Below are 27,944 nucleotides of genomic sequence, written 5' to 3'. Positions count from 1 at the left end.
AGCTCTCCGGGTTGTTCGAGCAGTAGCAGCTAATCCCAGTCTAGTCCCCTCCCGAGCGACACATCCAGCTCCACCATCACTCCCCTCCCCTCCCTCCCGACCTCGCCGCCGCCGCCGCGCCTGCGACCCGCCCTCGCCCTCCGCCACCCCCCACCAGCCGAGTCGGGCCTCTCCCCCTCCCCCACAACCCCGAGCTCCTCCCCGAACACGAGCTCGTCCTCTGCCTCGGCGACCCAAAGGTGAGCATGCATGCGCTGGTGGATGTGGTGGTTAGGCAGATCTTCGGATTACCGAATGATATCACTCGCCTGCATAGGCCTCTAACCCGCATTTTAGACACGGGGATTTCCTGGTGCATCGAACACCTGGTGTTGCTTCCTGTCGTAATGGTCTCAGCACGTGATGCCTAAGATCTGGAAGTTCGTGGTGTGGTTCCCCCCTCCAGATTCCCTTTGCGCTTCTTGTAGTTGTGAAATATGATTGCCAGCTCTTGGTGTCCTGCTATTTTCCGTAGTATTCGTTCAGATTTGAAATGACGATTTTGGCATGTATTTTGTCGTTAGGATTTTATCTGACTGTCCTGGAAGTTCGATTGGTTTTTAATGGCAAGCCGGGGACGTAATTTGTATTAAGAATTGTTTTCTCTTAGGATGACTTTAGTGGTGGCTTATATTGTTTGCAAGCTTGTCGTTTGTTACGCCCTCCGTCCCATAATGTAAAAGCGTTTTTGACACCACACTAGTGTAAAAAATGCTCTTATATTATAAGACGGACGGATTACGTACTACCTCCGTTTCTAACTATAAGATGTTTTGGATATTGCAGTTTTGACTACACGCGGATTAAAATGAGTGAATATACACGCTAAAACGCGTCTACGATGCATACGAATCTGAGAAAATAGATAGAGAAAAGCTAAAACACCTTATATTTAGGAACGGCGGAAGTACTTTTTTTCAGTTTTCTATGCTAATCGAGTAAATTGCTATATAGTATATACGATATATTAAAATCTTATTTTCAGAGTTGTGTCGACACGTCTAAGTTCATGTTTTGTTATTTGATTGGTACTATAATTGCACTCCATTGTTACTTAGGCAAGGGTATTATTCTTCTCTACTAGGAGCACTACAAATCCTGATATCATTATCTATGACCCTAACTCAAAGAGTTTATTTTTGAGGGGATAACTAAGAGCTTTTGGATCGCCTCGTGCATACATCTATATATACACGTCTATATCTATATCTATGCTTGCTAATGTAAAAAGAGTTAGTCGCGGAGATCCAGTAAATCTCACTCATTCAACCACATATATCCAACGGTCTACGCCGCGCAGGTGTTTAACATGTTTAGCACCCTCTACTAGTTGATATCATGTCTAATATCAACGCCAACATTAATCAAGTAATTATATCCTACCTAATATTAATGTGTAATTTAATTCTTGCACAATACTAATGTGCAATACAATTAATATCTTACCTAATATTAATGTGCATTGCACACACACAATTACTGGTGTAACGGAAAAGGAAAGGGACGATCGGTTTGCGAGGCCTATGCAAAATGTACCTGCAGCCCATCTCCTGGTAGCATCTGATCCCTCTATTCTCTATCCGGTGGCTCAGATCCCATGGGTGCATTCGGTGCATCAGTTCTCCGGTTCGAGTAGCTAACCCTAGTCCCCTCCCGAGCAACAACAACACATCCAGATCCACCACCATTCCCCTCCCTCCCACAGGACCCTAGCCGCCGCCAAGCCTGCGACGCCCTCCGCCGCCCCCACCAGCCAGGCTTCTTCTCTTCCTCCCCGACCCCGTGTTCCTTCTCTGCCTCCCCGAACACGAGCTCGTCCTCTGCCTCGGCGACCCAAAGGTGAGCATGCGCTGGTGGACGTGGTTGTTAGGCAGATCTTCCGAGTATTGAATGATGTGTCTCAGCTGCATAGGCCTCTAACCCGCATTTTAGAGACGGGGATTTCTTGGTGAATTGAACACTTGGTATTGCTTCTTGTCTTAATGGTCTAAGCATGTGAAGATGCCTAAGATCTAGAAGTTCGTGATCTGGTTTCCCCCTCCAAATTCCTTATATGCTTCTTGTAGTTGTAAATTAGGATTATCAGCTCTTGATGTTCTGCTATTTCCGTAGTACTGGTTCAAATTTGAAATGATGATTTTTGACATTATTTATTGTAAAGATTTATCTAATTGTATTGGAAGTTTGATTAGGGACGTAATTTTGTTTTAAGAACTGTTCTGTTTTTAGAATAACTGAGTAGTGGCTGACATTGCTTGCAAGCTTGTTGTTTGCTACTTACTTTTTTAGTTCTCTATGCTAATCGACTAAATCACTATATACAATATATTAAAATCTTATTTTCAGAGTTGTGTCGACGTGTCCAAGTTCATGTTTTGTTGGTAGTGTAATTGTACTCCATTGTTACTTGGGCAAGGGTATTATTCTTCTCTACTACTACAAGTCCTGATATCCTTTTTAGTGTTCCATGATGTTGACTGAAGTAAAAATACATTTATGATTCTCTTTCCTGTAGGTTATCAAAAAACCTTTCTCGGAAATGGAATACAGTTCAGATGACGATTCGGATATTAGCGATTCTGAGATTGACGAGTATGGAGCCAAAATTCAGGCCCGCCTGCTTTCAGGAGATTTAAAGTTCAGGAATGGTGATAGTTACAGCTGCCCATTCTGTACTGGCAGGAAGAATAAAGATTACAACATGCAAAGCCTTCTTCAGCATTCCTCAGGAGTAGGTGCAGCACCTAATCGACCGGCAAAAGATAAAGCATCGCACCGTGCCCTTGCCAAGCATTTGAAGAATGGCGTTGCTAAACCTTCTGACCCACAGCAGGCACAGCAAATTGCTGTAGAGCCGCAGCAGCCGCAGCAAATTGCTGTAGAGCCGCAGCCTCTTCCAAACAGACATGAGAAGTTTGTGTGGCCCTGGATGGGAGTTCTAGTTAATGTACCTACTGAATGGAAGGACGGGCGTCAAGTCGGAGAAAGTGGAAATCGTTTGAAGGGGGAATTATCGCAATTTTGCCCACTGAAGGTTATTCCATTATGGAATTTTCGAGGTCATACAGGGAATGCTATTGTTGAGTTTGCAAAAAACTGGAATGGTTTCAGAAATGCACTTGCGTTTGAAAAGTACTTTGAGGCAGGAGGTTGTGGCAGAAGGGACTGGAAGCAAAACATGAATCAAGGGTCAAAGCTTTGTGGATGGGTCGCAAGGGCTGAAGATTACAATTTTCCGGGGCTAATTGGGGACCACTTAAGGAAAAATGCTGACTTGAAAACTATCGATGATCTTGAGAATGAAGGAACGCGTAAAAATAATAAACTTGTAGCTAATTTAGCTAACCAAATTGAGGTCAAGAATAAGTATTTACAGGAGCTTGAACTTAGATACAATGAGACAACTGTGTCACTTGAGAAAATGATGGGGCAAAGGGAACAACGTCTCCAGGCATATAATGAAGGTTTGTGTTAATTTTGGATGGTTATCTTTTTTATATTGTACATGTGTCAAGATGCATGTTCTTCTGTCATCAGCATCTTCATGTTTTCAGTTATTATAATTATTCACCAAAACTTGTTACTACTAGAAATTCGGAAGATGCAGCAGCTAGCTCGCAGACATTCTGAAAAGATCATCGATGAGAACCAAAATCTGCGTTCAGAACTGGAGTCGAAGATGAGTGAACTAAATGCAAGATCCAAAGAGCTTGATGACCTTGCTGCAAAAAGTTCTCATGACAAAAGTAATCTTGAGCAGGAGAAGCAGAAGGTCTGCGATTTTCTTGGCTCTGCGTCTCATCTATTTTTGCACCATCTTTAAATCTCTTGAAGTAGACTCAAGTGGCCCCAGTAACCCCGATATGCAGTGTTGAGCTTTTAGTGGGTGCATCAGACCAATAAATATGAATTCATGAAGATCACTCATAATACTAGTTCACAAGATTATCGGTCTGACATCATTTTACATACTATACTAAGGCATGAAAGTGTACAAGATTAGGCCCTGTTGCTTAGAAATATGCGTGCAACTTATGTATTTTTTTTGCTTGAATTCAGAATGCTATTAAATCAAACCATCTTAAGTTGGCAACAGCGGAACAACAGAGAGCTGATGAGGATGTGGTGAAGCTTGTGAGAGATCAGAAGGTATACGCGTCCTTGTTCTTTTTGTGTGCTGTGATGGTTCGGTTTTTTGAACATGTCTTGTATGTTAGTCTTACTCTATGGAAACTGCAGAGAGAGAAAGTTGCTGCTTTAAACAAGATCCTGGAGTTAGAACAGCAGTTGGAAGCAAAACAAACGCTTGAATTGGAAATACAGCAGCTGAAGGGCAAATTGGAAGTGATGAAGCATATGCCAGGTCATGAAGATTCAGTCTCGAAGGATAAAATCAATGAACTTAGTGAGGAGCTGCAAGATAAGATGGATGAACTGGATGCTATGGAGTCACTTAACCAAACTCTGGTTATTAAAGAAAGCAAAAGCAATACTGAGATGCAAGAAGCTCGGAAGGAGCTGGAAAATGTATGTTTATTTTAAAAAGTCATCAAACTGCGATGCGTACAGTGCTATGTTGCTTCAGCGATGTGATTTACCTATTTAATTCTTCAGATCTTATGGATTATTCATCTTTTCATCTACTGCATGTTCCACAGGGCTTGCTTAATCTTCCAGGTGGCCGAGCACATATAGGGATCAAGAGAATGGGCGAGCTTGATCTGAAAGCAGTTTCAAATGTTCTCGGACAGAAGTTGTCGAAAGAGGATGCAGAAGTTACTGCTGCCATCCTTTGTTCAAAGTGGGAAGCCGAAATAAAGAATCCAGAATGGCACCCTTTTAGGGCTGTCATGGTTGATGGAAAGGAAATGGTATGGATCTTCATTTGTAAGAAACCACTGCTTGTACTACCTCCGTCCTGGTTTATTGGTCCCCTTTGTATTCCGTTTCAAATTTTGACCATAGATTAAACGAATAAAATGTTCATGCATGTCACCAAAAATTATATCATTGAAAACCATGTCCAAATATGAATCCAACGATATAATTTTTGTTGACATGCATTAACATTTTGTTAGTTAAATCTTTGGTCAAAATTTGGCACAAATTACTAAGGGGACCTATAAACCAGGACGGAGGTAGTACATGCTTGGGTAGCTTACTATATATATACTGTTTCATATAGCAGCCATTTGATTATACATGTTTAGAGTCTCATTAACTGGGTTATCTTGTTTTACTTGTAACAATTAATGGTGCATGCTTGCTGCGTTTTAGGAAAGAATCAATGCTGACGACGCAAAGCTTCGAGAATTAAAAGATGAGCATGGCGAAGAAATATATTCGTTGGTGACCAAGGCGCTGCGTGAGTACAATGTTAACAGCACCAGGTATCCCGTAGGAGAGCTGTGGAACTTCAGGGAAGAACGGAAGGCGTCTCTCAAGGAAGCTGTCCAGGTGGTCCTGAGACAGTGGCGAGCCAACAGGAGGAAGCGTTGATTGAGCCCAATCAATGTCGCTTCTTTCCTCCTGGCCTGGACATCAGCATTATTGTTGTTTGATAAATCTCTAGGGACCATCTACCCCATGTTGGACACAAATCGAATAAGAAATAATCCTGTTGTTGCAGTAGTAGTATCATTAGTGAAAGTCTCTATCCATCTGTGTAGACAAGCTTGAATAAAGACTTGCAGTAGTATCAGCACCTGCAAGCACGCCATCGACCCGATCATCGGCGTCTGTTGGTAAGCGCCGCTGTATGCTTTGTTGTCTTAAGTTGCTGATAGTAATTCAGAGGAGTGTTTGTTTGTTGTCTGAATTAATGATGATGGCATCCTGTATAAGTGTAGATGTAGGAATGCACATTGTATGCATGACGAGTAAGCTTACTTGTGAGCAAGCTTGTCTGAACTGGGCCTAGATGCATTGATGCAGGAAGTGTGCTCACGGTTCTAGGAAGGTCAACATACTTTTGGGTACTTTGCTATAGTTGAAACCTACTCACTCGCCCGTGTTTGGGCTTCGACCATCAACAAAGATCTTGGTTGTAACTTGCTGGTACTATGGTTGGAGCATAGGAAACATTGTAATGAGGAGCATGAGCTCGGTTTAGACCGTCGTGAGATAGGTTAGTTTTACCCTACTGATGACAGTGTCGCTCAGCCCCCGGAGCAGTCTGCAGTGGCTATACGAGCACTTGCCGCAAACCTCATGGCGGCCTCAAGTGCACACCCCAGGGCAAGGAAAGAAAACTGGGTTCCACCTTCACAGGAATTTTTCAAAGTATAAATGTTGATGCCTCATTCGATGAGGACAATCTCCAGGGTACTGCTGGTGCAGTGATCAGAGACAGCAAGCGGAGATTCATTGCTGCCAGAAACTCAAAAATCGTTGATGCATACGATGTTCTATCTGGAGAAGCAATGACACTGAGGGGAGGTCTCAACTCAAAGTACATCATTTTCTTTTGAAGGAAAGTAAACACATCATTCAACACCTCAAATCATGTTGAAAGCACAAACAGGCAGGAAAGCAACTTGTACTACAACCAAATCCCACATGCTTTGGCTTAGGACATTTTGTAGTTGTACAGTGTAACCTGCCATCAGACAAATAACCTTCACCAACTGCTACTGATTCAAACCTCAGTGAGCACATGTATTTTGGGTTTGGATCAAATTAATACTAGTTCAACAACCTTTATACCAATAAAATTAGCAACAGAGGACCCCCAAAGAATAGTTGCTTTGTTGCATCTATACCCATCTGGACCAATATCATTCGCACAGGATGCACGACTACAACAGCTGAATATTGACAAAGTTACACAGCTACATTTTTACAACAGGAGGCCGAATAGTTACAGCGGGCACTCAATGACTAACCTAGAGCTTGTGTACACTCCGACTCCTGATGCCTGGTAGCAACAACCAGGCAAAACAGCTGGGACTGGGATCACATGTGCCTCAATGCGATCGCCGGAACCTAAACCACATGTACAGGTGCGCTTTCCTCCCCAACCTCGCTACCGATCAGCAGGTGCAGCAATCTATGTTAGGACACGGCCATCGCCGTATCTTTGTTATTGTGCTAGCTAGCTCTCCATTGCGCTCTCGGCGTCGTCGAGCACGTCCGCGCTTTCATCAAGAAGGTTGTCGCACAACTCCAGGAGCTCGTCGGCCAGCGGAGGGATGTGAGGATGCCGCGTCTCGTTGTACATGTGCGCATTGTCTGCTATCTGCGCCACGTCATTCCTGAATTCATACCTGTTTTTGTACTCCATCTTCCTCGCCTTGTCCCTGATGGTACCCAGATCCATTGGGCGCTGGATTACGTCGTAGTAATCGGGAGCGACTTTCTTTGTCACTGGTTTAAGAAACAGCAATGATATAGCAGTCTGGTTCCGCAAGTGATCAACTATCTTTTCCAATATGTTGGAGAGCTCAACCTGCATCAGGATGCAAACAAGTTCAGTTCACCTTTCAACAGATAAAACAAGTTCAGTTCAAATTTCAAATTCCTAGTCTAGCAAAGAAACAAACATCAATTGGCTCTGTTTGGTCTTTCAAACAAGCTGTGGCATCCCTATCTGGTGTGTGTAGAGAATGCTACTAGGAACTGGTTGAAAAACTAAATGATGTACGATGTTGAAGGTAATGATTAAAATGAGAAAATCGAGAATATAAAATAAAATAGATGACGTATGATGATCCAAGTGATTTTCTATACTACTGTGGTTTCATCTCTTCACAGATAAACATGTTAATGAGTTGAGGTCATACATTTGAGTGAGACTGTTTCGTTGAGAAAGATATGAATAATTGCCAGAAGAAGAAAACACAAGGACTTCCATACAATTATTGGTAATCCCTTATATTTCTGTAATTAATTGAAGTGTGGCTACAAGTAACTCATAAAGCGGAATCGGTAAAATGGTCGTAGACAAACATTAAAACAATGAACATTTCACAAAACATGAGTGAAAACAAGTACCTCTCCTCCTCTGCGTCGCTTCGCTGATGGAGCATAATCTGTCATATCAGCTGGAGTACGTCTTTTTGATGCTCGATCTCTTTCAGGTACCTTTCTGTCATTTCTGTATGGCCTGTGATCAAGAATGTCAGCATCTCGAAAATCATGTTTTTTCTTTTTCTTGCTTTTCTTCTTTGCCTTCTGGAGCTCTTCCTCCCGGCTATAAATCCTAGCTTCAATTAGCCTCTGTTCCTGTCTCTCTCGCTGCTCTTTAAACGCTCTCCAGGATTCATCACCTCCCGTTACTTCTTTGCTTTTCCTGTTACCATCCCGACCCAACCTATCATGTGAGGAATTCATCTGGCTGGGCTCTCCAGCATACCAACCATCATCATCTCTGCTGTTCTTCTCAAAACTTGACAATTCAGCAATTTTCCTTATCTTTCTAGGCTCCTGACTACTCCTAACTTCAATAGCTCTTAGCTGGTCTACATGTCCTTTAGGCTGCTTGATGATGACCTTCTTACGAGGTACATCCTTCTCTACTTCAGCAGGAGGCCGTATCACAACTGATGGCTTAGGAGTATCAGGAGGATAATCTTCAGTCTTAGGCTTACTGTATATTTTAATCTTGCTAACCTTTCCAGTAGATCTCAAATCTGTAGAATCCGTTGTAAGTTTATCAGAAACCAAAGAACCTGCCACTGACATATTCCGTTCCAAGGACTTCTCAGGTGCCCCACATCTGAATTTTACTGGTTTGATCTTTTCAATGCTTTCTTGCCCTTCAGTTTCAGGAACATCAGAAGAAACCTTGGCTACCAACCTCCTGCCCAGTGTCTTCGTTTGACCATGACTTGCTACATCAAGAGGATTAGGTCTGTAGGAAATCGCATCCATTTCCGAGGTTTCTGGATCCTCCCCATACTTGGGGCACAATTTGTTGGTCCGCATATGTCCAAGCTATAATAGCAATTTGACACACAAAGTCAGGAGGGAATTCAGAACATGTGAGTAACTGAATGTAGTATGATGCCTTACCTGACCGCAAGCTCCACATACAAGACTGTCCCCCCTTGCTCCCTGCCTCTTCTCCTTAAAATAAGAAAAGACAAGCCACATAAGAATAAAGAAGAGGAGATATGATCATTGCTATAAATGCTACTCTTATTTCAAGTCAATAAGTTGAAAACATGAACCATAGGTTCCTTGACACAAGAATTCAATTTGGTTAGTCTAAGTAGCTATCTGGAAGCCAAAAAAAAAAAAACCTACAACAGTATTACCGTCACTAAATAGTCACAAGAATACAAACATGGCACCGCACTAACTCATCAGCTAGTCATTGTGCAGTCTAGTAAATAGAACATCATCAGTATAAACTTACTGCACCTTTAGATGTCACTGCCTGTCTGCCTAGCAAAATGAACTGATCCAGACCCATTAATATTTACTTAGTGTGTGGATGAATTTACAGTACTAAATAGGATAGCTCTGAAAAATTGACCAGATTAATAAAGGTAAACCGGATTTCAAACATTGGTTTGGTATCCATTGTGAAGTTTGCTTATGATGTAAAGGCATCAAAAGTACCTCGAGTCTTTAAAAAACATTTGGAAAAAGAAGCAAATTTGTAATTGACTAAAATAAGAAGACAAGCTTCCCAAAATATCTAACTTTTCAATAATTTACCATATTTCATTCCAAATTTTGTTATATATTTTGTGAGAAAATTGCACAAACCACCAACTATTGGGGTCGGTTTTGCACAGAACACCTACTCTACAGGTTTGTTGGACAAGACACCACCTATCGGTGTAATCTGTTGCAGCTAGTTCTAATCCATCGTTTTGGCTTGGGTGACAAGATTCCTGGTAGGTCGGTCCCGCTTGTAAGTGTGCATGTGGCAAGGAAAAGGCCACATCAGCTGGTCAATTTTTTTAATGGGCCAACTAAATCTGCCAATATCCCGCAAACCTGTGGTCCAAATGAGCTAAAAAAGTTCCAGGTCAGTACTGAGTACATGTATTACTAACTGGATTCTTTTGTATCTTATTTAAATTTAAATTCGAATTTTGAACCAAAAACTTGAATGAGCCAACACATACTAACAATTTCAACCAAACCGGTGTGCACTTACAAGCGGTACACACCCGTCAGGATTCATGTCAACTGAGCCAAACGTTGGATTAGAGCTAGCTGCAATAGATTACACAAATAGGTGGTGTTTTATGCAACAAACCAGTAGAGTAGGTGCTCTGTGCAAAATCGACCCCAATAGTTGTAATATGCTCTATATTTTGTTTAGGAACAAGCCCAATTTATAAACCAACAAACTCTGGCAAAAAAAAAACATGCTGCTGTTTTCACAGTATAATTGGCAGTCTGGATTGTCGACTGTTATGCTAGAGTGACAATATCAACCATATTAGAGCCACTACAACAACATATGGTGTCGGTGCAAGTTCCTTGGTGTGCGAGATCATGCACAGTATCAATAATCAAATATGCAAAGAGGCAAAAAAAAAGGAAAACTAATAACAGAAGACAAAATAATGTACATTTAAATACAACTTGCCACAAAATCTCAGTAGGAACTACACATGTGAAAGTCAATGCTCTCCAGCTGGGATATAATACCAGTTCATAAATAACAATCATGCTCTAAACTTACCTTTAAACCATCCTTTCCTTGAACATTTTTCTTTTTAACCAGAATGATATCGTTTGCATCAACTGCCAGCTTGGTTTTCAGTTTGGAGGATAAGCCACCTTCAGTAAAAGAACTGTCAACCTGCACGCAGTCATATGAGTCTATTAGAGCTCGTTTCTGCTAGTATGGCAGCAAAAATGAATCAGCAACAACCATGACTAGATTTTGAACTTCAGATGAGCTTCTGATACCTCTTTCGCTCCTCTTGGCGTGCTCTCCTTTGGCGTCAATGCCTTAAACTGCTTCGTTTTATTGGCACCCTGATTCGTCGTATCCACAGGTTGTTTCTTCCTCTTCGGGTCATTGCCACTCTCTGCACATAATAGTCTGTTAATCAAAATTACTAACTTGGTATGTGGAAAGCAAAGTTATGGAAGTAGCAATCAACAACCTTCGAGCAATTTTTTTACTAGAGCAGCTTCTGCTTGATCATCTTGAATTTCCTCGTTAAACTGAGCTTGGGTAGGGCACCTTCTCATTTTGAGCCCTCTCATTCCGTCTGCTTTATCGCTTCTCAGGTCTGCAGTACCAACTTCTTCATCGTCAAATTCTTCAGCATCCAGCAAGTTCTCAAGATCCCCGGCAAACGAGTCCAAATCACTATGGGCTTCTGTATCACTGCCATTGTCATCACCGTCTATAGCAGAAAGCGACTGAATTTGTCTGTCCCAAATTTCCTGACATTTCTCTTTAGTTTGCTGTTGAAGCTGCATGAAAGACATCCTTTGTCCACGTGCAAACTTGCTAACTGGAATTTCATCAATTGTAATTCCTGACGCTGCTTGCTCACTTGAAAGCTTCCTCACCATAGCAATACGATGCCACCTTGTTAATTTATCAATTTGCTCGTCTGGAACTCCGAATTTGAGAAGCAACTATTTACAACAATATCAATGGCAAGCATTAGTGATCAGTGTAAAAAAGACAGAAAAAAAGGCATGACACATATATAAAAATAGGTCAGATTTTCATTTATGTTCAATCACATGAGAGAGGTACGTCTCACTTGTCTGCCATAGCCAATGGCATTTTGGGCCAACTATATTTCTTATGTTAATGTATGGAGGTAATTATTCCTTTCTCTGCAGGGATCGACATGTAACTTTCTTCATAAACCAGTCAATAAAATAACCCTTTGAAAGGCTGCCAATGCACATTTATGTTCTCACTGATACATGTTCCATGATCCTAAGTCATGTTAACGTCTGGACCCCCTGGCAATGTTAGTGTGTGTAGTGCTGCTAAATCATTGGGTTTGACGGTACCTCTCGGGCGGCATCCATGCTTAACCTGCGGAGGTCAGCATCTGTTCCAGTAACAGTGGTACCTTTGGCTGCAGCTGACTTTTTCTTATGAGATGAATTGGAGACAGGTGCTTTTGGAGTTACTCGCACATAGCTAAATCCTAGTCCACGGCCAGATGGATCACCAACACCAGTAATTTCTAGTCTTTCAATATTCTCTCTGTCCTGCATACACCCAAGAAAATTAGATTAGAACAGTTGAATTCACACACCAATAGACAAGGAACACTAATAATGTACTATACTTTCATTTATTAAAAGAAGGAGCAGACAAACTTGCACTTAAACATACATACATGAACCATCTAACTAGAGCTGCCACTGGTACATGCAAGAAATATAATACTCATCTGTAGCACCCAGATCATAAAAGAAAAACTCTCTGAACACCCATCTGTAAGGATAGAGTTTGTCATGGTGTTGCTGTGGTGTATACCGCTCGAGGTCACAGGGGAGAAGTCTGATCCCTCCATCCCTCCATCCCACTCTCCCATCTCCTTATTTCCCTTTTTATGCCCTCACCATCTCTTTTCAACTCTACCCTGTACCCACTAGGTATGACTGTACCCGCTCAGCATAACAGCTTTAGTGGGCAAATCTGAATAACATGCAGCAGTGGAAGACTATATGCTTGCACACAAAATAACTTGTATACCTAGAATCAAAATCTCTGATACTGGCCACTAATTTGATGAATCTTACACCATCAAAATCAAGTAATGTGAAATGGCTGGCTCTGCGCATACACAAATTTAATGCATCTCTACACATACATACCGAATACATCCCACAGCCTCCTCTATCAAGTTCTAGAGATCTGTTAGTGCTTGACTTTAAGTGGGGCGCCCGCCCCTGCTCCTAGCCTGACCTAGCTCCCGCCGCCATCGAACTCCTCGCCGGTAGCCCGCCCTCCCTCCTCCTCCCCATGTCGACCTCTGGCACGAATTCCCAGCGGGCACCGTTGGCTGGAGACAGACGACGAGAGCTCCAGTGCGCGCTCATATCGCGACGTGGTGAGCAGCTCCCTTGCCTCCTCCCATGAGCATGGCGCCCCCCCCCCCCCCCGGTCGCGCGTGTCCCTGCCTCCGCCTGCCTTGGCCTGCGCTCTGAGTCCCACCGCGCCTGCGGGCCCACAAAGATCGACGCTGACGGCTTCCAGCAGTCATGACACAAGAATCAGCGCCGGTGCCCCCATCGCTCTGGCGTGGCCTCCCCCATTCGCCCTATCAACTTCCTTTCCCGAAAGTGGCTACCGGTATGTGCTCCCGTTGCCTCGACCCTGGCCATCCTGTGCGGGAGTGCACCAACCAAGTCCGCTGCCATTGGTGCCTCCTATCCGGCCATGAGGCCAAGGGCTGCGAAGAGTGCCGCGCCAGTCACGCTCGTTCCCGCGCGGCCCAGCGCGCCGCCTCAGCCTCTCCCTTCGCGCATCACCCATGGGCGTCCTGCGTCGGTCGATGAGCCAAGGTAGGCGTCCCGCCGTGCGGACTCCCTGGCTCTCCCGCTATCGCCTGCTTCCCGCGCGGCCACACCCGCTGAAGAGCCCGCTCCAGAGCGCGTCATTATCTCCCACTCTATCGAGATGGAGGAAACAGAGGAGGTGCTAGCGCGCCTTGGTGACCACCATCACCGGCATGTCCGCTGGCGAAGTGGAAGCTCTTCTTCATGAGACCCTCGAGCTCTAGCCCGGCGACTTCTCGATCCACCTTCGCCACCCCGAGGACTTCTTGCTCATCTTCGCCAGCTCATGGACCGCGTCTCCGGTGATCATTTGATCCAAGGCGTGAACTTCACCCTCTTGTTGCGACCATGGTGCAAGCTCACCCCTGCCGCGGCATCCTGGAAATCGTTGAGACCTTGCTGTCACGCCTCCCTTCACGACAGTCGGCATGCCACACCCCCACCCCGTCTGCCCTGCGACAGATGACTTCGTGGCCTGGTCAAGGCGGGTCCCGCCTCCATAGTCGCTTTGCCAAAAGGCGCAAGCGCCAACATAAAAAGAAGGTTCTACATGGCGCCTCTGGGCCCACCACTCCTACCATTGCCACGGCCGTGGTCGGGCCCTTGCATGCCCCTGGACCAGTCGTCCACCCGCTTGCAACAGCTGGCGCTAGCCCTCTGGCTGATGCCCTGATCGGCCCTGGCTTGGACCCCCCGCTGTGGTACCCTACCCGTTGTCACCTTCCGCGCACGAGACCAGTCAAGTTGAACTGGCCATGGCAACCAACTGCCTGAGCGCTGCCCGCCTCGAGAGTCATGCACCCTCCTCGCCCTCTCACGTGCCGAGTGGCACTGATCCCAAAGCAGCTTTGTAGGCAGCCAAAGCACCTGTGATGCCAACCAAGTGCCTAATTCGCAGCCATCTCCTGTGCTTGGCGCGCCCGAGGAGGATCGTCGCTCTGGAACAGCTGTTGCGATGGCTCCCATCGACAATGCGGACCCGATGATTGTCAGCAGCGTGGATGTGCTTGGAGTTCAACACCCACCCCTGCCGCTGCTTCTCCCGCCAATTCCACCCCAAGGCCCGCACCTCCAATTCAGCTCGTGGCCCAGTCTCGCGGCCCGCGGAGCCACATCAGGGCCCGTGCGGCAGCATGCCGCCCCCGACCACCTCGCCTGCTTTCCGGCCCGCGAGCCATTTCACCACACCACCTGTGATCCTTTGTCAACCCAACTCGCGCAACCCGCAGCCTCCAACCTAGACGCTTGGCGAGTTTCTGATGGCGGCCACCCGCAACCTCTGCGCAACCCTCCCAAACCACGTCAAGCGAGTGCGCCGCCCTGGCATCAACTTCTTGTACCACCATGTCCGTTCGGCGAGAACCAAGGCCACCAACGCCTCGGCACCCCCCCCCCCACTGATGAGCTACGCGCCCAGGTGCAAATCCTGCGCACGCTGGGCATCGTCGGGCTTGTTCAGACAATCACTACAGCGGAGATGCGCGCCTACGATGGACTATTCGCCGCGCCCCTTTCCCGCGACGTGCTGGCAACCACCGAGAACTGTCGGATGATCCTACCCCGCCTCCATGCATGCCAGCGCCGGCCATGGGCCTCACGGCGTCCTAGGTCTTGCGGCGCCGCCTCTCCCGTCGCCCCCTGACCAATGTATCACACCAAAATTATGATTTGGAATGTGCAAGGCCTGAATGCTTGCGCAAGGCGCTAGGCGATCCGCTCGTTGATCCTCTTAGTGGACACATAATCAACCATCGCCTCCATGAACCCCGCACCGGCCTCAGTGAGCACGATCGTGTGGTTGCCGCTGGCAACGTCCACGGCGATTCGACTGGCACCCTTGTCAGCACTGCCTCGACGATGGCGTTGGGCGGCGCCAGCCGGCGGAACACATAGATCCTAGAAACATAGTTGGCCTTATGGAGCACGGTGAGTGGGATGACGTCGGCCCTGCTGGCCGGAGGTACACAACAGGTATCAAAGTCAGGTTTGATCGCCTTGGACGTGCATGATGATCTTCATGACGAGAATTGCATGGTTACAAAGAAAATAAAGACGCCGTATCAGTACCACCATGCAGTGCGTTCTTGCCTTACTGCATGTGTCCTTAGACCTCAATCCCTCGTCGTCCGCAACCCATATCCATGCACAAGCTAGCTAGCGGCACAACTCGTTGCCTGCCAATCGCTGGAAGATTCCAAACCCAACACACAAAACAAAATTGGGTGTGCTCGGCTCATTTTCACTGGCAGCACTGGATTTGTCATCTTTGTTTCCCATGCTACATTGAGTTTGGGTTTTTTTATACACCTACAGATAGGTCAACCGAGGTGAGGTGCACATGCACTAGATATTCATGTACTTGGTCACTTACTAGCCTGTCATTTCCATCTTAGAATAGTATTTCATGTTGCTACATGGTAAAGCAGTGTCCATATTCTCTCAATATATATTCAGCAACAAATGATAGATGAAGATTATCCATGGTCTCTCTAGAACACATCAAAGATTACTATGTCCTTTGCACCAACCGTGGTTTTAGCCCACATGCTATCATTTAATAAGCAAATAAATTGTTCTGGTTAAATGAGTGCATCAATTGAAAATATATATAGTGAAGTACCTGGTTGGTACAAGCAACAAAATTGCTGGTAAGGTTCCAGCTAGTGATTTGCAACTCCCTCTCAATATGTGCTGCAGCAGCGAGCTCAATTGCTTCATCGGGAAGCTGATTCATTGCAGAAGCAAGTCCCACAGGCTGAGTAAGCTTCTCGATTCCTAAACGATTGAGACGATGCAGACCAGCTTGCATACTCTCATGACAGCAGACCTGGAGAATTGGAAGTTTCAGACTTTCAGTTACCATAAACTCAATAGCAAGACAAGACCCCCTTTCAAAGCGAAAATTAAACTACAAAAGAACAAGGGTGGTTAGTGGTTACACTACCACAAACAAATCATGGCCAGTTTCGTGAGGATCTTTATTTACTTGAGATGTGCGAAAAATTGATTATCAACCTAGCCGCTAATCTTGAGCAAGTCATGGCCATCCATTCCTTCTTAAGCACTCCCTAGAACTACCAGTCTCTCTACGAAACCTATAATACAGCTTACTAGTTACTTCGAAAAATGCAATTTACTACACACCACTTATTGATATTACTCTGAAATTAGTAAGAGTGCTGAAACTGACAGTCATCTCTTATACTAGAATTAAAAATATAAGGCCTGCTTTTCAGTTGGTCTTGTTTCGAAACCAAGAGTTGTGCTTTTCCACTCCAACCACTTGTATTGATGTCAAGAGGGAGAGATTTAAGTAATTGATTATTCCAATAAACAGAAAAAATCGGTACAAATTTTCTACTATTTGTCCTTGATTTTATACTTTAATTCATGCATGAGAGTTTGGGGCTTTGGAACGGAGGAACTGAGTGACCGATCAACCTGGTTATTCTCATATATCATGTGTGTTATGACTGACCAGCATACACATTTCTTTACGAGAGGAGTCTTTGAAAATTTTCATCAACAAGTAGTTGCTTATCACAAGTGACAAAGGTATTTTTTAGAAACTCACACTTTCTGGTGACACCAATCTTCTAAGCTCCTCCTCTGACGGAATCCGGAAGTCAGGTCTCTGTGTCCAGAAATAATGTCCGTTGGGTCCTTTCTGTTTAAATGAATGCATGCGAGCGTTAATTATGGTAAAACAGAAGTCCATGGCTGGAAAATCAAATGAGATTACAGTACAACTATAGAAGTAATAATAACATGGGTGATATATCTACCTTCAGGTCTGCACAATGCTTCAATCGTTTTCTCACAATAGCTTCTGTCAGAGGATGCTGAATAGGTACTTCATCAGCTCGAATCTGAGAAAGAACACCAGGCCTCTCCCTAAGACGGAATTCACGATATACGTATACGAGCATTCGATTCAAAAGATGATTCTGCAGATTTTTCGTTCCTGGTGAAAATACTTCCATGTGTGGTTCCTGCCAGGAGAGCACAAATCTATCATTTATTGATGAATACCACAGCATGTATTTTTGATGCAGTATAAAATATAACAATGCTTAGTTGAAGATTTTCCAGCATTACACACTTGCAGAACAACAAATAAATAAATAACCCCAGCAAACTAATCCGAAACTAGTTCCCTTCCAAGTGAAAATTCCAAAAATTAAAAGAAAAAGAGTGACAATATTATGAACATCCTGCAGATATAGAATAGAGTATTTCAGTACAAGAGCTTACTTGTTGGCCAACAGCATATAGCTTGTCAATGCGGCGTAGAGAAAGCATCCCTTTCGGCGAACGAACTAAAAGATAATCAGTCGATGCCAATTTATGAGGAAATGCAGGTGCTCTGTACATGTTTGTCTCAAGACATGATTGCTGGGACCCAGAACGTACATCTCCCAGGAAAGGAGATTTATCAGCAGGCTCAATAGCAAGCACTGTACCCAGTCCGTCATTGTTGCTTCGCAGGGATATAGCTGTCTGATCAGTGGGTGAAGTTTTCTGGTAGTAAGTACAGAGTCGAGCACCCATTCCTGCATTTGCAAGCAGTAAAGGTCTTTCCTCACAATATCTGCATCGAAAGCAATAAAAACATGGCAGCACATTAACTAATGAACAAAAACATACATGATCAAAACAACAAGCACAGCATATAGCCATTTAGATGATCAATAGCAATTTTTGCTCATAGTATCATCATATTCACCACTTGACCAAAGTATAGCAGTAAAAGTTTCAATATGACTTTCACATACAAGAATTTGCATATGTGAAGATTACAACACGTGTGGTATGAAGAGAAATATTATGATTGGACTTACTCCATCAAAAATACATGTCCATCCTTAACAGACAAGTCAGCTTTTTTCCTGAATGCCCCTGGAGGACGTAGAGCCTTGTCCTCTCCAGGTAACTTCTGTGCTTTTGGCCATAGATGTACTTCAGTGCGAACAACATGCAAAATAGAGTTTGGTCGCACGTTTTGCATGGCCAAGGAGATGTCATCCTGGAGTTCTTTTCCATAACCAAACAATTTGATCTTTTCAGATGGTCTAAATTCTGCATGGAGTAAAGTTAAGGCATCATAAAATAACTATTGATGGCTTTCTAAACTAAGAAAAATAACAGAATAGAGCAGGATAATGATTGAGGACTAGCCTAATTTCTTGGAAGCTTTTGATTTTACTGATAGTGGAGTTTCCTCTGCATTGACGAGAAGTTTCACTCCTTTTCCTGCTAACGTCATTACTATAACAGTCATTGACCCATGACTGCAAGCAGCTCCTTGCAACTCAGCAGCAAGTTTATTTTCATGGGGGTACCACTTAGCTTTTGGTCTATGGAAATTTGCAATTTCGTTACTGCATTGAAAGTTGATAAAACTTATTAGAGATGAAATCAGTAAAGAACAGGCAAGAATAGAGTTCAGTAGATGAGCTACACATGATAAGTTGACAACTAAAGCCCCAGAAGTACACTTGCTAAATATAGCTAAGAACAAGAGTGTAAACATGTGAATCATAAGGAGCCAAGCCTCACAAATAGAATCCATTGTTACAGAAATATTTACCCAAGACTGGTAAGATATATATGCTATACAAATACAGACAAGAATAGAGTTCGGTAGAATAAGCCCAGTTACAGAAACCAGAAGTCCAATGAAACAGTGGTAAACTATATAATTATATATGCATACAGATACATATGGTGCCCAAATCCATTGTTACAGAAATATTTCCACAGGACAACAAAACTGCTGGTTGCTCACTTGACTATACATTAACGATGAAGAATTGGAGACAAATAGATGTCACACATTTCAGTTGAATTATTTGAAATGATCTGACACCCAGTTTTTTTTTTTAAAACATGTCACCCCATGTGCAATAATTATCATAGTAAGCATATAAAGATTGCAAGATTCATCAGATACAAGTTCATTAATCCAAAACAAGACAAGTAATCAACTAATAATAGATGTGGAATTTTATGGCAAGGGATGAGAGACTCATACGTGCTTAGCTTTGGCTTCATGGTCTGCAATTTTTGACCAGGAACAGAATGTACCACCTTTATGCCCATTGAAGAACGCTTTTTAGTATGAGATTTAGCTTGTTGCGACATCTTCCTGTTGGAATAAAATTTGTCATTGGAAATGTTGAATTGGGCATCCAATGTAATTGCTTGGTTGTTATGGCCAACATTTTCCACTGTTGCAGTCTTCATTGGCCGACTAACAATCATCGCACGAGCATGTGAGCGGAGGTGATCCCCATTCTTCTCATCTAAAATCTCGAAAAGCATCTGGTCATCTTTCAGATCCAAGATTAACTTAGGCTTAGGAGTATCCTCACTGGGATCCCAAATTACGTTGTCCAACCAAGATCCTTCCAACAGTTCCTTGTTCAGAAGAGAGAGGTTGCTTAAACACTTCATCGTATTGATTTTAACTGTTCCATTTATGTTATTTGGTTCCGCATGGTCTAAGTCATTCTTCTCTTGAGGAGTCTCCTTTATCAATGGAGGGTAACTATTCTCAGGGGAATGATAACTAGCTGAAGCAGGCATTTCTGTACAGCCAAAAGGCTCTCTTATTACTGGAGAACCATTATTTTTATCCTGTACATCACAACGCCCGGATACATAACCATAATCCTTAGCCTCATCTTCACTGTGAGCATCAGAGCTCTCTTCAGATATGACACAGCTTTTTAAACAAGACTGACTTTCACTTGCTGGTGAATTGCCCCAAATGATACCATTTTCCCAGTCTTCATGCTCAAGTGGATAAACATCAGGACAAACTAGAGTTTGTTTAGCAGTAGGGAACTCTTTGTGTACATCCTTCATTGGTTGTTCAGAAAGACACAAATCTTTAAACCCAAAAGTATCACTAGAAATTAACTCATCACTGTCACTCTCGATAAAATCTTCATTTGTCTTGATATGCTTCAAAGATGGGACATCTTGAATAGTACTCCTTAGAAATACTTCCTCGTCATCCTCAACAATGTCACTGATGTTTGTGATACGGAGCTCTGGAAGCAATTAATACCAGAGAAAGGCCTTTAAAACTAATTTCTATTAAATTGGTCATATTTTCCATGCATATGATTTGGGAGGGGGGGGGGGGGGGTGGACAGATTAAATAATCTAAGATTGGAGACCATACAAGCAGTAGTGAGCATATACCCTCCACATGGTCTGTGCTAACTAAATTTGTTTATGTTCAGAATATAGAGCCTAAGCAGAAACAGTAAATAATTATGTGTTACCATTACTTTCAGGTTAATATGCCTCAAATCACAACCCAGCTATATATGCCACACTGTCAAGGGGTTCATAATGATCTTCTTAGATTTGTGTCTTATAGTAAGCCTGTTGAATACCTTTATTCACTGGCCGCTTATGCTGATCTGTCTTGGCCTTTCTTACAGGCTCTTGTGCACCAAAAATTTCAGAGAACTTCAAGATCACACTCCCATCCTCTATGCATAAAACAGGGAGGGTAGTCGCAGATTTAGACTCGAGTTGATCTTCCTCAGTGTCAATTTCTTCCTGACAATTGTTAGAAACAAGCAGTCCAGTGAGACAGGTACATACATCATCACAAAGGAAATGCAGATTTATGAGTAGAAATATGTTGAGGAAATTAACTACAGGGCATGAGAAAATGTATGTTTTTTTTCATGGAACTGCTGTATCACTTATTTGTGGATCCAGGTCCCACTTGACATCAAGGATCCAGTGATTTTTTGGTCTAAAAAAAAGGATCCAGTGATTTTTAACAATGAAAGGATTATATAGTGTCCCCTGGCTAATTTCCCCCAAAAATAAGCATGACCCAACCTATGAAGTAAATTTGACTCTCATCCAGATTCCTCGGTCCTAACTCAGACGTACTTAATTGAAAGTGAACCAGATTCTGAATGAACAATAAGTCAAACTAAAGGTGTCATGAGATTCAGAATTCATTTGAGTGGGTGAGCCAATATAAATAATGTGTACCTGACAAACTTCATATTCAACATCCATAGTTTCCTGAGATTGTGGCAACGGGCTAGATACCTTTCCGATGGCAGGATTATCATTAGAGGGTGATATTTCCGGCTGCTCGGCTGAAATGACATCTAAATTGATAAAAGCAAAGGAGACTTACGTCAAAAGCAAGATGATATCCATATAAATAGAATTCAAATACAAACTATATAAAGCTGAAATGCATAGACATAAATATTCAAACATAAATTACAAGGGGTGTTGACTTCAACAGATGAAATTGGCTTGTTTTGCTTCCAAACTATTCTCCATAAACTAATCACGGAGTAATAAGAAATGCATAAAAACAAGTTGTATGGTGTTTTCAGAAGTTCAAAATGAACACCATTCATGAAAACAATAACGTTGGTGCCTTGCGTAAATAAAAATACTGCTGATTTTCTCAGATAATCAGATGAACCACTATGAGCAACACTCGCCAGACCAAACAAAAAAACTTAACAATAAACACAAGCACATTATGCGTACAGATATGCCAAACCTTGTATAACATTATCACCAGGTAACTCGATATCATTGGGTGGTTCTTCATCCTCATCATAGTTCTCCTCATCAAACACTGAAACTTTACTACTGACTGAAGCAAACATTGTGTTTGAGGAGAAGTAATCTTTCTTGGATAGCAAATGGTCTTCCTCTGTAGCTGCTTCAACTTCAGGTCCATCATATTGTTCATCAATATCTTCATAGTCAACAGCATCCTCTGCTTTCTCATCATAATCTACAGAACAGAACAAATATCATACATCAACTATTCCATACAAATATATGATTAGATGGAAAACAGGATACCAAAGCTGTCAGAAAAGGGCAGAATAATGAATAGTTCAAAAATTGGACTTGATGAAGAACCCATTAAAATTGGTTCATTCTTATACGGAATTACAGAGATGCCACTTACCTTGCTCAGAAGGATCGGCTGTTGCTGGAGAAGACTTAGTCAGCTATAAGCAAACAGCACAGCATTAATGTGTTGAAAACAAGAAAAGCTTTCATCAAATTAATATTGTAATTATCATTGGATACCATACATCAATGTCTTTCAGGGATGCACCAAGCTTGTCTGCTAGCGCAAAAAGATGTTCCTTCGCATCCTGATAACTCAAAAAAAAACAGATGTAGTAAGAAATGAAGCACAAGCAGTGTGGCGCCAGACCCCAGGCAGACCGGGCCACTGATTGGGGCGTGCGGCCATTTCCTTTGTAGATTTTAGCAAAGTACTTAAGCTACATCTACAGTGCCGATAGGCTGCCTGGGTCATGGCTGAGTCCTGCCGTTACTACTGAGCACAAGCATCATTACAATACAAAGAAACTAAATAAACTCCTGTTGTCAAAAGTTCCAGCGAAAAGCAAACAACAGAGGTAAGTCCATGTTACAGAATTGACTTCTTCTGGTCAAATCGTGAAGACCTACTAGGGAAAAGCCGAAGATGGAGATGGAGAGAGGAACCATCAGTGGATTCGTCGGGTTTTAACCGCCATTTTGATGGCAATCCTCCTATCCACATCCAAACCAACTTGTGCTGTTTTTTAAATTTCTGAACTTGATTCAATTCAAAACTCTACACAGTTGTCTAGTGGCTATCTGCAGAAAGACGGAACTACTATTCCTGCTCATATTTGACATCATCAATAAAAGATACTCCCTCCGTCCCATATTATAAGAGCGTTTTTGACACTAGTCTAGTGTCCAAAACGCTCTTATATTATGGGACGGAGAGAGTACAGTATTTCCATTCACCCAATAGAACAAGGAAAAACAAGAGTCTTTGACCTTGTAAAGTCTATCCACTCCTTCAGTGATAATACTAAAGCATTTCTATCCAACATAAATTTAAGGCGTATCGAATTATCAGGAATGGATCGGCACCATTGGGGAGAGATATAAAAGATAGAACTTGTGCATTCGCGTCACGACAACCATATCACACACTGGGTAAAAAAAGCATCGATCTTTTTGCATCATTCAGGAGACATATGACGCTACTGCTTGCACAACTAAAACCTGCATAGGTGTGTATCGTCTGCTAGATGCAGACAGATGGAAAAAGAGAAGCACAAAGAACAGAAACAGGAGTTTCTGCAGGCTAGCATAGACAGCGAGCACGGTATTCACCTCGTCGAGATAGTCGGCGTCCAGGTCGCCGGCATCGTCGACGTTGCCAAACATGAACCCCAGGAAATGGTTCTCTCCGCCAGGCTCCTCGTAGTCCTCATCGTCGTCGTCATCTGGAAAGATGGCAGATGAGCGAGAGATAATAAGGCGAATAAAACCAGCTCGATACCTACCACCGGGTCAATCACCGATCGATCAGCCCTGGAATGGGAGGGCGGCGGGCTCACCTGCGGCGCTGGTGGTCGCGACGTCCTCGTCGCGGCGCTCGCCGTCGCTCATGGCCGCCTTCGCCCCGCGACGGCACCAGCCGCGTGCGTGGGGGCGCTAACCCTAGGCGCGCACCGCCAGCAGCGCCTACGCCGCGGATCTGGGGTCCCCGGGGCAGCTACGTGGGGAGAGGATACCAACGCTCCGTGCTCTGCGGCGGCGGGATCTGGGAGGGGCCGCGGCGGCGAGGAGGGGCGGCGAGGTGGGGCGGGGCAGGAGGGGTCGGGGGAGAGGGAGAAGGGGATGGGGGCAAGTGAGGGCCGCAGTGCGGAGGCGGCGCGGGTGGGGGGTGCCGGAGCCAGCGGGCCGGGCTGGCGCGAGGCTAGGCCCGTAAAGGTGGCCACCGCCGATTAAGTGAGCCCATTAAGCTGGCCTGTGTTATGTATAGGCAGGAAACTATCTCGACTTCTCCGAAAATGCGCATAGGATCACTGCTGGCTGTGGGAAGTGGGGAAGTATCAGTGCTTGTGAAATAAGGTGACAAATTTAGCATTGAGTAGTGTGTAATATTTCCATGCAGTTATGTGTCTTCTACTGTACAAAAATGAAGAATCTCATCCTAGGAAAATTAAAATAAACAGTGGGCTTCATGAGTGTTAAAATTTAAAATAGAAAAAAAGGAATGAAAAATTCAATGTTCTACTTCCTGGAAAATCCACGGTACAAATTCCACGAAATTATGTCTTTCTACTTTTTTTTATGTTTAGTGAAAAACTGAGAACTTCGTGACCAGAAAAAATTACTTATACTAAACTCGAGGCTTCTTCTCCTGTAAAGAAGCTATGCTATTACTCGCGTTGCCTATTGATTTATCAGTGCAGCAACATCTAACCGCTTATCTTTATGGTCCAACAATGGTGATTTAACACCAATATGAGCTCCAACTCATTTATTATGGTGTCTAACGTTCTTCCTCTGCAAACATGCATGAGAGCAGGTGCAATAAGATACAATCAACAGGCTGTAAGAAGTAAATTAATATTTTTATACTTAGTTAAAGGAGAGAGGATAGGAGAGAGAATGTAAGCGGGCTCTCATGCAAGAGCCAGCTGCAACACATGCTTCTAGGCACTATGTGAGAGTGAAAGGTGGGCCATATATTAATAAAGTACCACATGCTTATAGCTAATTGTTATACATGTTGGCTATAAGGTTGGCTATAAATGACATGGCATTTTCTTATAGCCAGCAGTTGAAGTAACCATGTATGTACACAAAGTTAATGCGCACTAACTTCTGGCATTTCATTAACAATCCAAAAAAAATGTCATGAATCCTATACCCATTAACTCGTCATTACTTTTCTACAATGCTCCCTATTCCGCGCCCACAAGAGCTATGTCTTCTCCATACCGATTCATATTAGGAATCGCCCACGGGTGGGTGACTATGGGGCCTGTCCATTAGCACAGGTTGTTCACTGTCACTCGTGTCGATGTAGGTTCGCTCTACTTCGGTTTTCTTTTTTTGTTTTCCGTTTTCTTTTATTTTTTTGTTTTTCCATTGCTTTTCTTTGGGTTTTCTGTCTTTCTTAGTCACACTTCGGTTTTCTTTGTTTTTCACTGGTTTTCTTTAGTTTTCTTTCTTTCTTCGTTATACTATGTTTTTTTCTCTGCTCTTTTTGTTTCTTTGTTGGTTTTGATAGGTTATCTTTCTTCTAACATATGTTTACCTTTTTTTCACAGTACACAATGTACGTTTTTAGCACACACGTGAAATATCTTTATGATACAAGTTGGGCATTTAAGAAAATACATGTTTTGAACACTTTTCCGAATACATGATAACTTTTTTTCAAATAAAATTTGTACATTTTTGAATGAAATAAATATTTTTCAGAACTATGCAATTTTATTAACATGGTATAAAATTTTTAAAAAATTTCACATGCATTTTTTAGAAATGCATGAATATTCCTGTAGAATGTCCAGTGCATTTGTTTTCACCCACACAAACATTTTCTTGCATTGTATTAACATTTTTTTAAACTTCATGAACATTTTATCGAAATGCAGGAATATTTCTTTAAAATGCCACTTGCACTTTTTTGACCCATACATACATTTTCTTTTACATTGTATCAACATTTTTTTTTAAATGTCACGATCATTATCCAGATGCGGGCATATTTCTTAAAGTGTTATGTAGATTCTTTTAGTGGTACAAATTTTTTTCAGGTACATGATTTACATTTTCTTCAAATACATGTTTTGAACACTTTTTTGAATACATGGTAACATTTCCCAAATTCATGCTCTACATTTTTATAGTGGCAATAAATATGTTTGATAAGTACGTGAACATTTATTTTATATTTTATAAACGTTATTCAAAATTTCATGAACATTATTCCTGGAATCTGGAAATACATGGACATTTCTTTAAAATGTAACTTACATTTTTGTTGGAAATTAAAAATTAACCTACGCGAACATTTTTCACATTTTATAAACATTTTTCTAACGATCGTGAAACATATTTTGAAACAGGGAGTATTTCTTTAAGATGTCACATAAATTTTTTAATAGTACTAATTTTTTTACATTGTATACACATTTTATAAACATTCCACACACATTTCTGTGAAACACGTGAACATTTTTCATTTTCATGAACATTTTTCTTGAAGTTATCAATGTGTTCTAAAACAGTGATAACAATTTGTTTATACTATGTTAAGAAAAAAAAATTCAACTCATGGTTTTCATTTTTTTGAAATATATGCATTTGAAATATCAATAAACTTAAAAAGGGAAAAATATGAAATTTGAGTGACAAGAGCATGACGTCAGTATGATGACACATGTCCACAACACTAGTTCCTATACGGCCTGTCCATATCATGTTTTCTCTCATATGTTTTGAGAACCTTCTAGAAGGCTCCATGGGTTGTGCTGTTTTGTTCTTTTTTTTCTTTTTTCCTTTTACTTTTTTCTTTTTTTCTAAATTCATGATTTTTTTCCAAATTCATGAACATTTTCAAATTCACATAGTTTTTCAAAAGCCACAAAATTTTAAAAAATTACATACTTTTTAAAATCCATCATTTTTTGAAATTCGTGAGTATTTTCAAATTTTCTAACTATTTTCAAATAATGAACTTTTTTAAAATTCATGAATCTTTTCCATATTCATGACCTTTTTTTAATTAGTGAATTTTTGCAAATGCAGGAACATTTTCAAATATGCGGATTTTTTTATAATTCATGGGCTCTTTTCAGTTCAGCAAATTTTCAAAACTATAAAAACATTTCGTTTTCTCTTCTATACAAGGAACCAGCTAACGACAAGCAAACAGAAAAAAAGCAATAAAAAAGGATGGTTGATTGAGCGAATGGGGCTTACCGTGCCGGCCTAGGTCGCACGACGCATATGTGCCATGCACTGTTTCAGCGCCTTAAAGCGCCGATTAGGAGGTCTCTTCCGCGTCATTTCCTATTCATCGTGTCACGTGCGGTGGATAGGCAAACGCATACCCCCAGCACACCGCACGCAACTTGGTCTGGCGCATTGTGGCTTTTTTTATGTGTCTCTCTTCGACTGGTTTTAGAACCTCTCCAGATCAAGAATACCCATGCATTCGCCTAACCCAGGGTTTTTCCGACCAGCTTTTTACGTTTTCTATATCTTTTTTATGCTACTTATTTTAATTTCTAAATTCATGAATATTTTTGATTTCGCGGATGCTTTTCATGCATGTGCCTTCGTGTCCGTGCGTGTGCCTTGTGACAGAAAATAGGATACAACATTTGAAAATGGAGAGTTTCCATGCATGATTCCCACGTTTTGGTGCCAAGCTATCATCACGTACTCTTATACGTTGACACCGGAACTTGAAGCCCCGCCGGAGTGTTGCAACCAAGTCGGAGTCCCGTTAGTAGGTTGTGTCCGAGTTCTTCTCCATCTCCACTTCGTACAATGTGCGGAGCCAGCCCTAGTTCGTCCCCTAACTAATATCTACCGTATCTAATTGGACTCGGATTGAAGGAGAG

At 42.5% G+C, this 27,944-nt stretch overlaps 2 protein-coding genes across 3 annotated transcripts; one reads left to right on the top strand and one right to left on the bottom strand.

Moving 5' to 3' along the window:
* The first annotated feature begins 36 nt into the window (after positions 1–36).
* LOC123149525 (protein INVOLVED IN DE NOVO 2) lies at positions 37–5,857 on the top strand. 2 transcript variants are annotated; one of them, XM_044569200.1, is made up of 7 exons: positions 37–239; positions 2,555–3,503; positions 3,630–3,811; positions 4,099–4,188; positions 4,279–4,566; positions 4,698–4,910; positions 5,317–5,857. In XM_044569200.1, the coding sequence occupies exons 2-7, from the start codon at positions 2,579–2,581 to the stop codon at positions 5,536–5,538; spliced, it is 1,920 nt and encodes a 639-aa protein (XP_044425135.1). In that variant the 5' UTR covers positions 37–239; positions 2,555–2,578; the 3' UTR covers positions 5,539–5,857. The 2 variants fall into 2 exon arrangements, with proteins under 2 accessions (XP_044425135.1, XP_044425134.1); XM_044569199.1 differs by lacking the exon at positions 37–239 and adding an exon at positions 1,645–1,878.
* Positions 5,858–6,721: 864 nt separating this feature from the next.
* On the bottom strand, positions 6,722–24,192 carry LOC123149524 (transcription initiation factor TFIID subunit 1). The gene is made up of 21 exons (XM_044569198.1): positions 23,913–24,192; positions 23,686–23,798; positions 22,599–22,661; positions 22,469–22,511; positions 22,049–22,288; positions 21,517–21,638; positions 20,898–21,066; positions 19,523–20,546; positions 18,667–18,869; positions 18,330–18,567; positions 17,743–18,079; positions 17,274–17,480; positions 17,063–17,155; positions 16,109–16,315; positions 11,989–12,192; positions 11,115–11,598; positions 10,915–11,036; positions 10,685–10,804; positions 9,052–9,105; positions 8,032–8,973; positions 6,722–7,486 (listed from the first exon to the last, which is right to left on the bottom strand). The coding sequence occupies exons 1-21, from the start codon at positions 23,962–23,964 to the stop codon at positions 7,133–7,135; spliced, it is 5,391 nt and encodes a 1,796-aa protein (XP_044425133.1). The 5' UTR covers positions 23,965–24,192; the 3' UTR covers positions 6,722–7,132.
* Between the last annotated feature and the right edge of the window lie 3,752 nt (positions 24,193–27,944).

The sequence above is a fragment of the Triticum aestivum genome, chromosome 7A (assembly GCF_018294505.1).
Source record: "Triticum aestivum cultivar Chinese Spring chromosome 7A, IWGSC CS RefSeq v2.1, whole genome shotgun sequence".
Classification (NCBI taxonomy): Eukaryota; Viridiplantae; Streptophyta; class Magnoliopsida; order Poales; family Poaceae; genus Triticum; species Triticum aestivum.
Note: the sequence above shows the minus strand (reverse complement) of the source record. Positions and strands in the feature narration are given on the sequence as shown.

What these genes read in the sequence shown, in the direction of transcription:
- LOC123149524 (XM_044569198.1), bottom strand. Translation starts at nt 23,964, where the DNA reads ATGAGCGACGGCGAGCGCCGCGACGAGGACGTCGCGACCACCAGCGCC. An exon ending in GCATGGATGCCGCCCGAGAG is followed by an intron (nt 11,599 to 11,988) that starts GTACCGTCAAAC and finishes TGTTGTAAATAG; the next exon opens with TTGCTTCTCAAATTCGGAGT. An exon ending in TATGTGGAGCTTGCGGTCAG is followed by an intron (nt 8,974 to 9,051) that starts GTAAGGCATCAT and finishes TTGCTATTATAG; the next exon opens with CTTGGACATATGCGGACCAA.
- LOC123149525 (XM_044569200.1), top strand. Translation starts at nt 2,579, where the DNA reads ATGGAATACAGTTCAGATGACGATTCGGATATTAGCGATTCTGAGATT. An exon ending in TCTCCAGGCATATAATGAAG is followed by an intron (nt 3,504 to 3,629) that starts GTTTGTGTTAAT and finishes TGTTACTACTAG; the next exon opens with AAATTCGGAAGATGCAGCAG. An exon ending in CTCGGAAGGAGCTGGAAAAT is followed by an intron (nt 4,567 to 4,697) that starts GTATGTTTATTT and finishes CATGTTCCACAG; the next exon opens with GGCTTGCTTAATCTTCCAGG.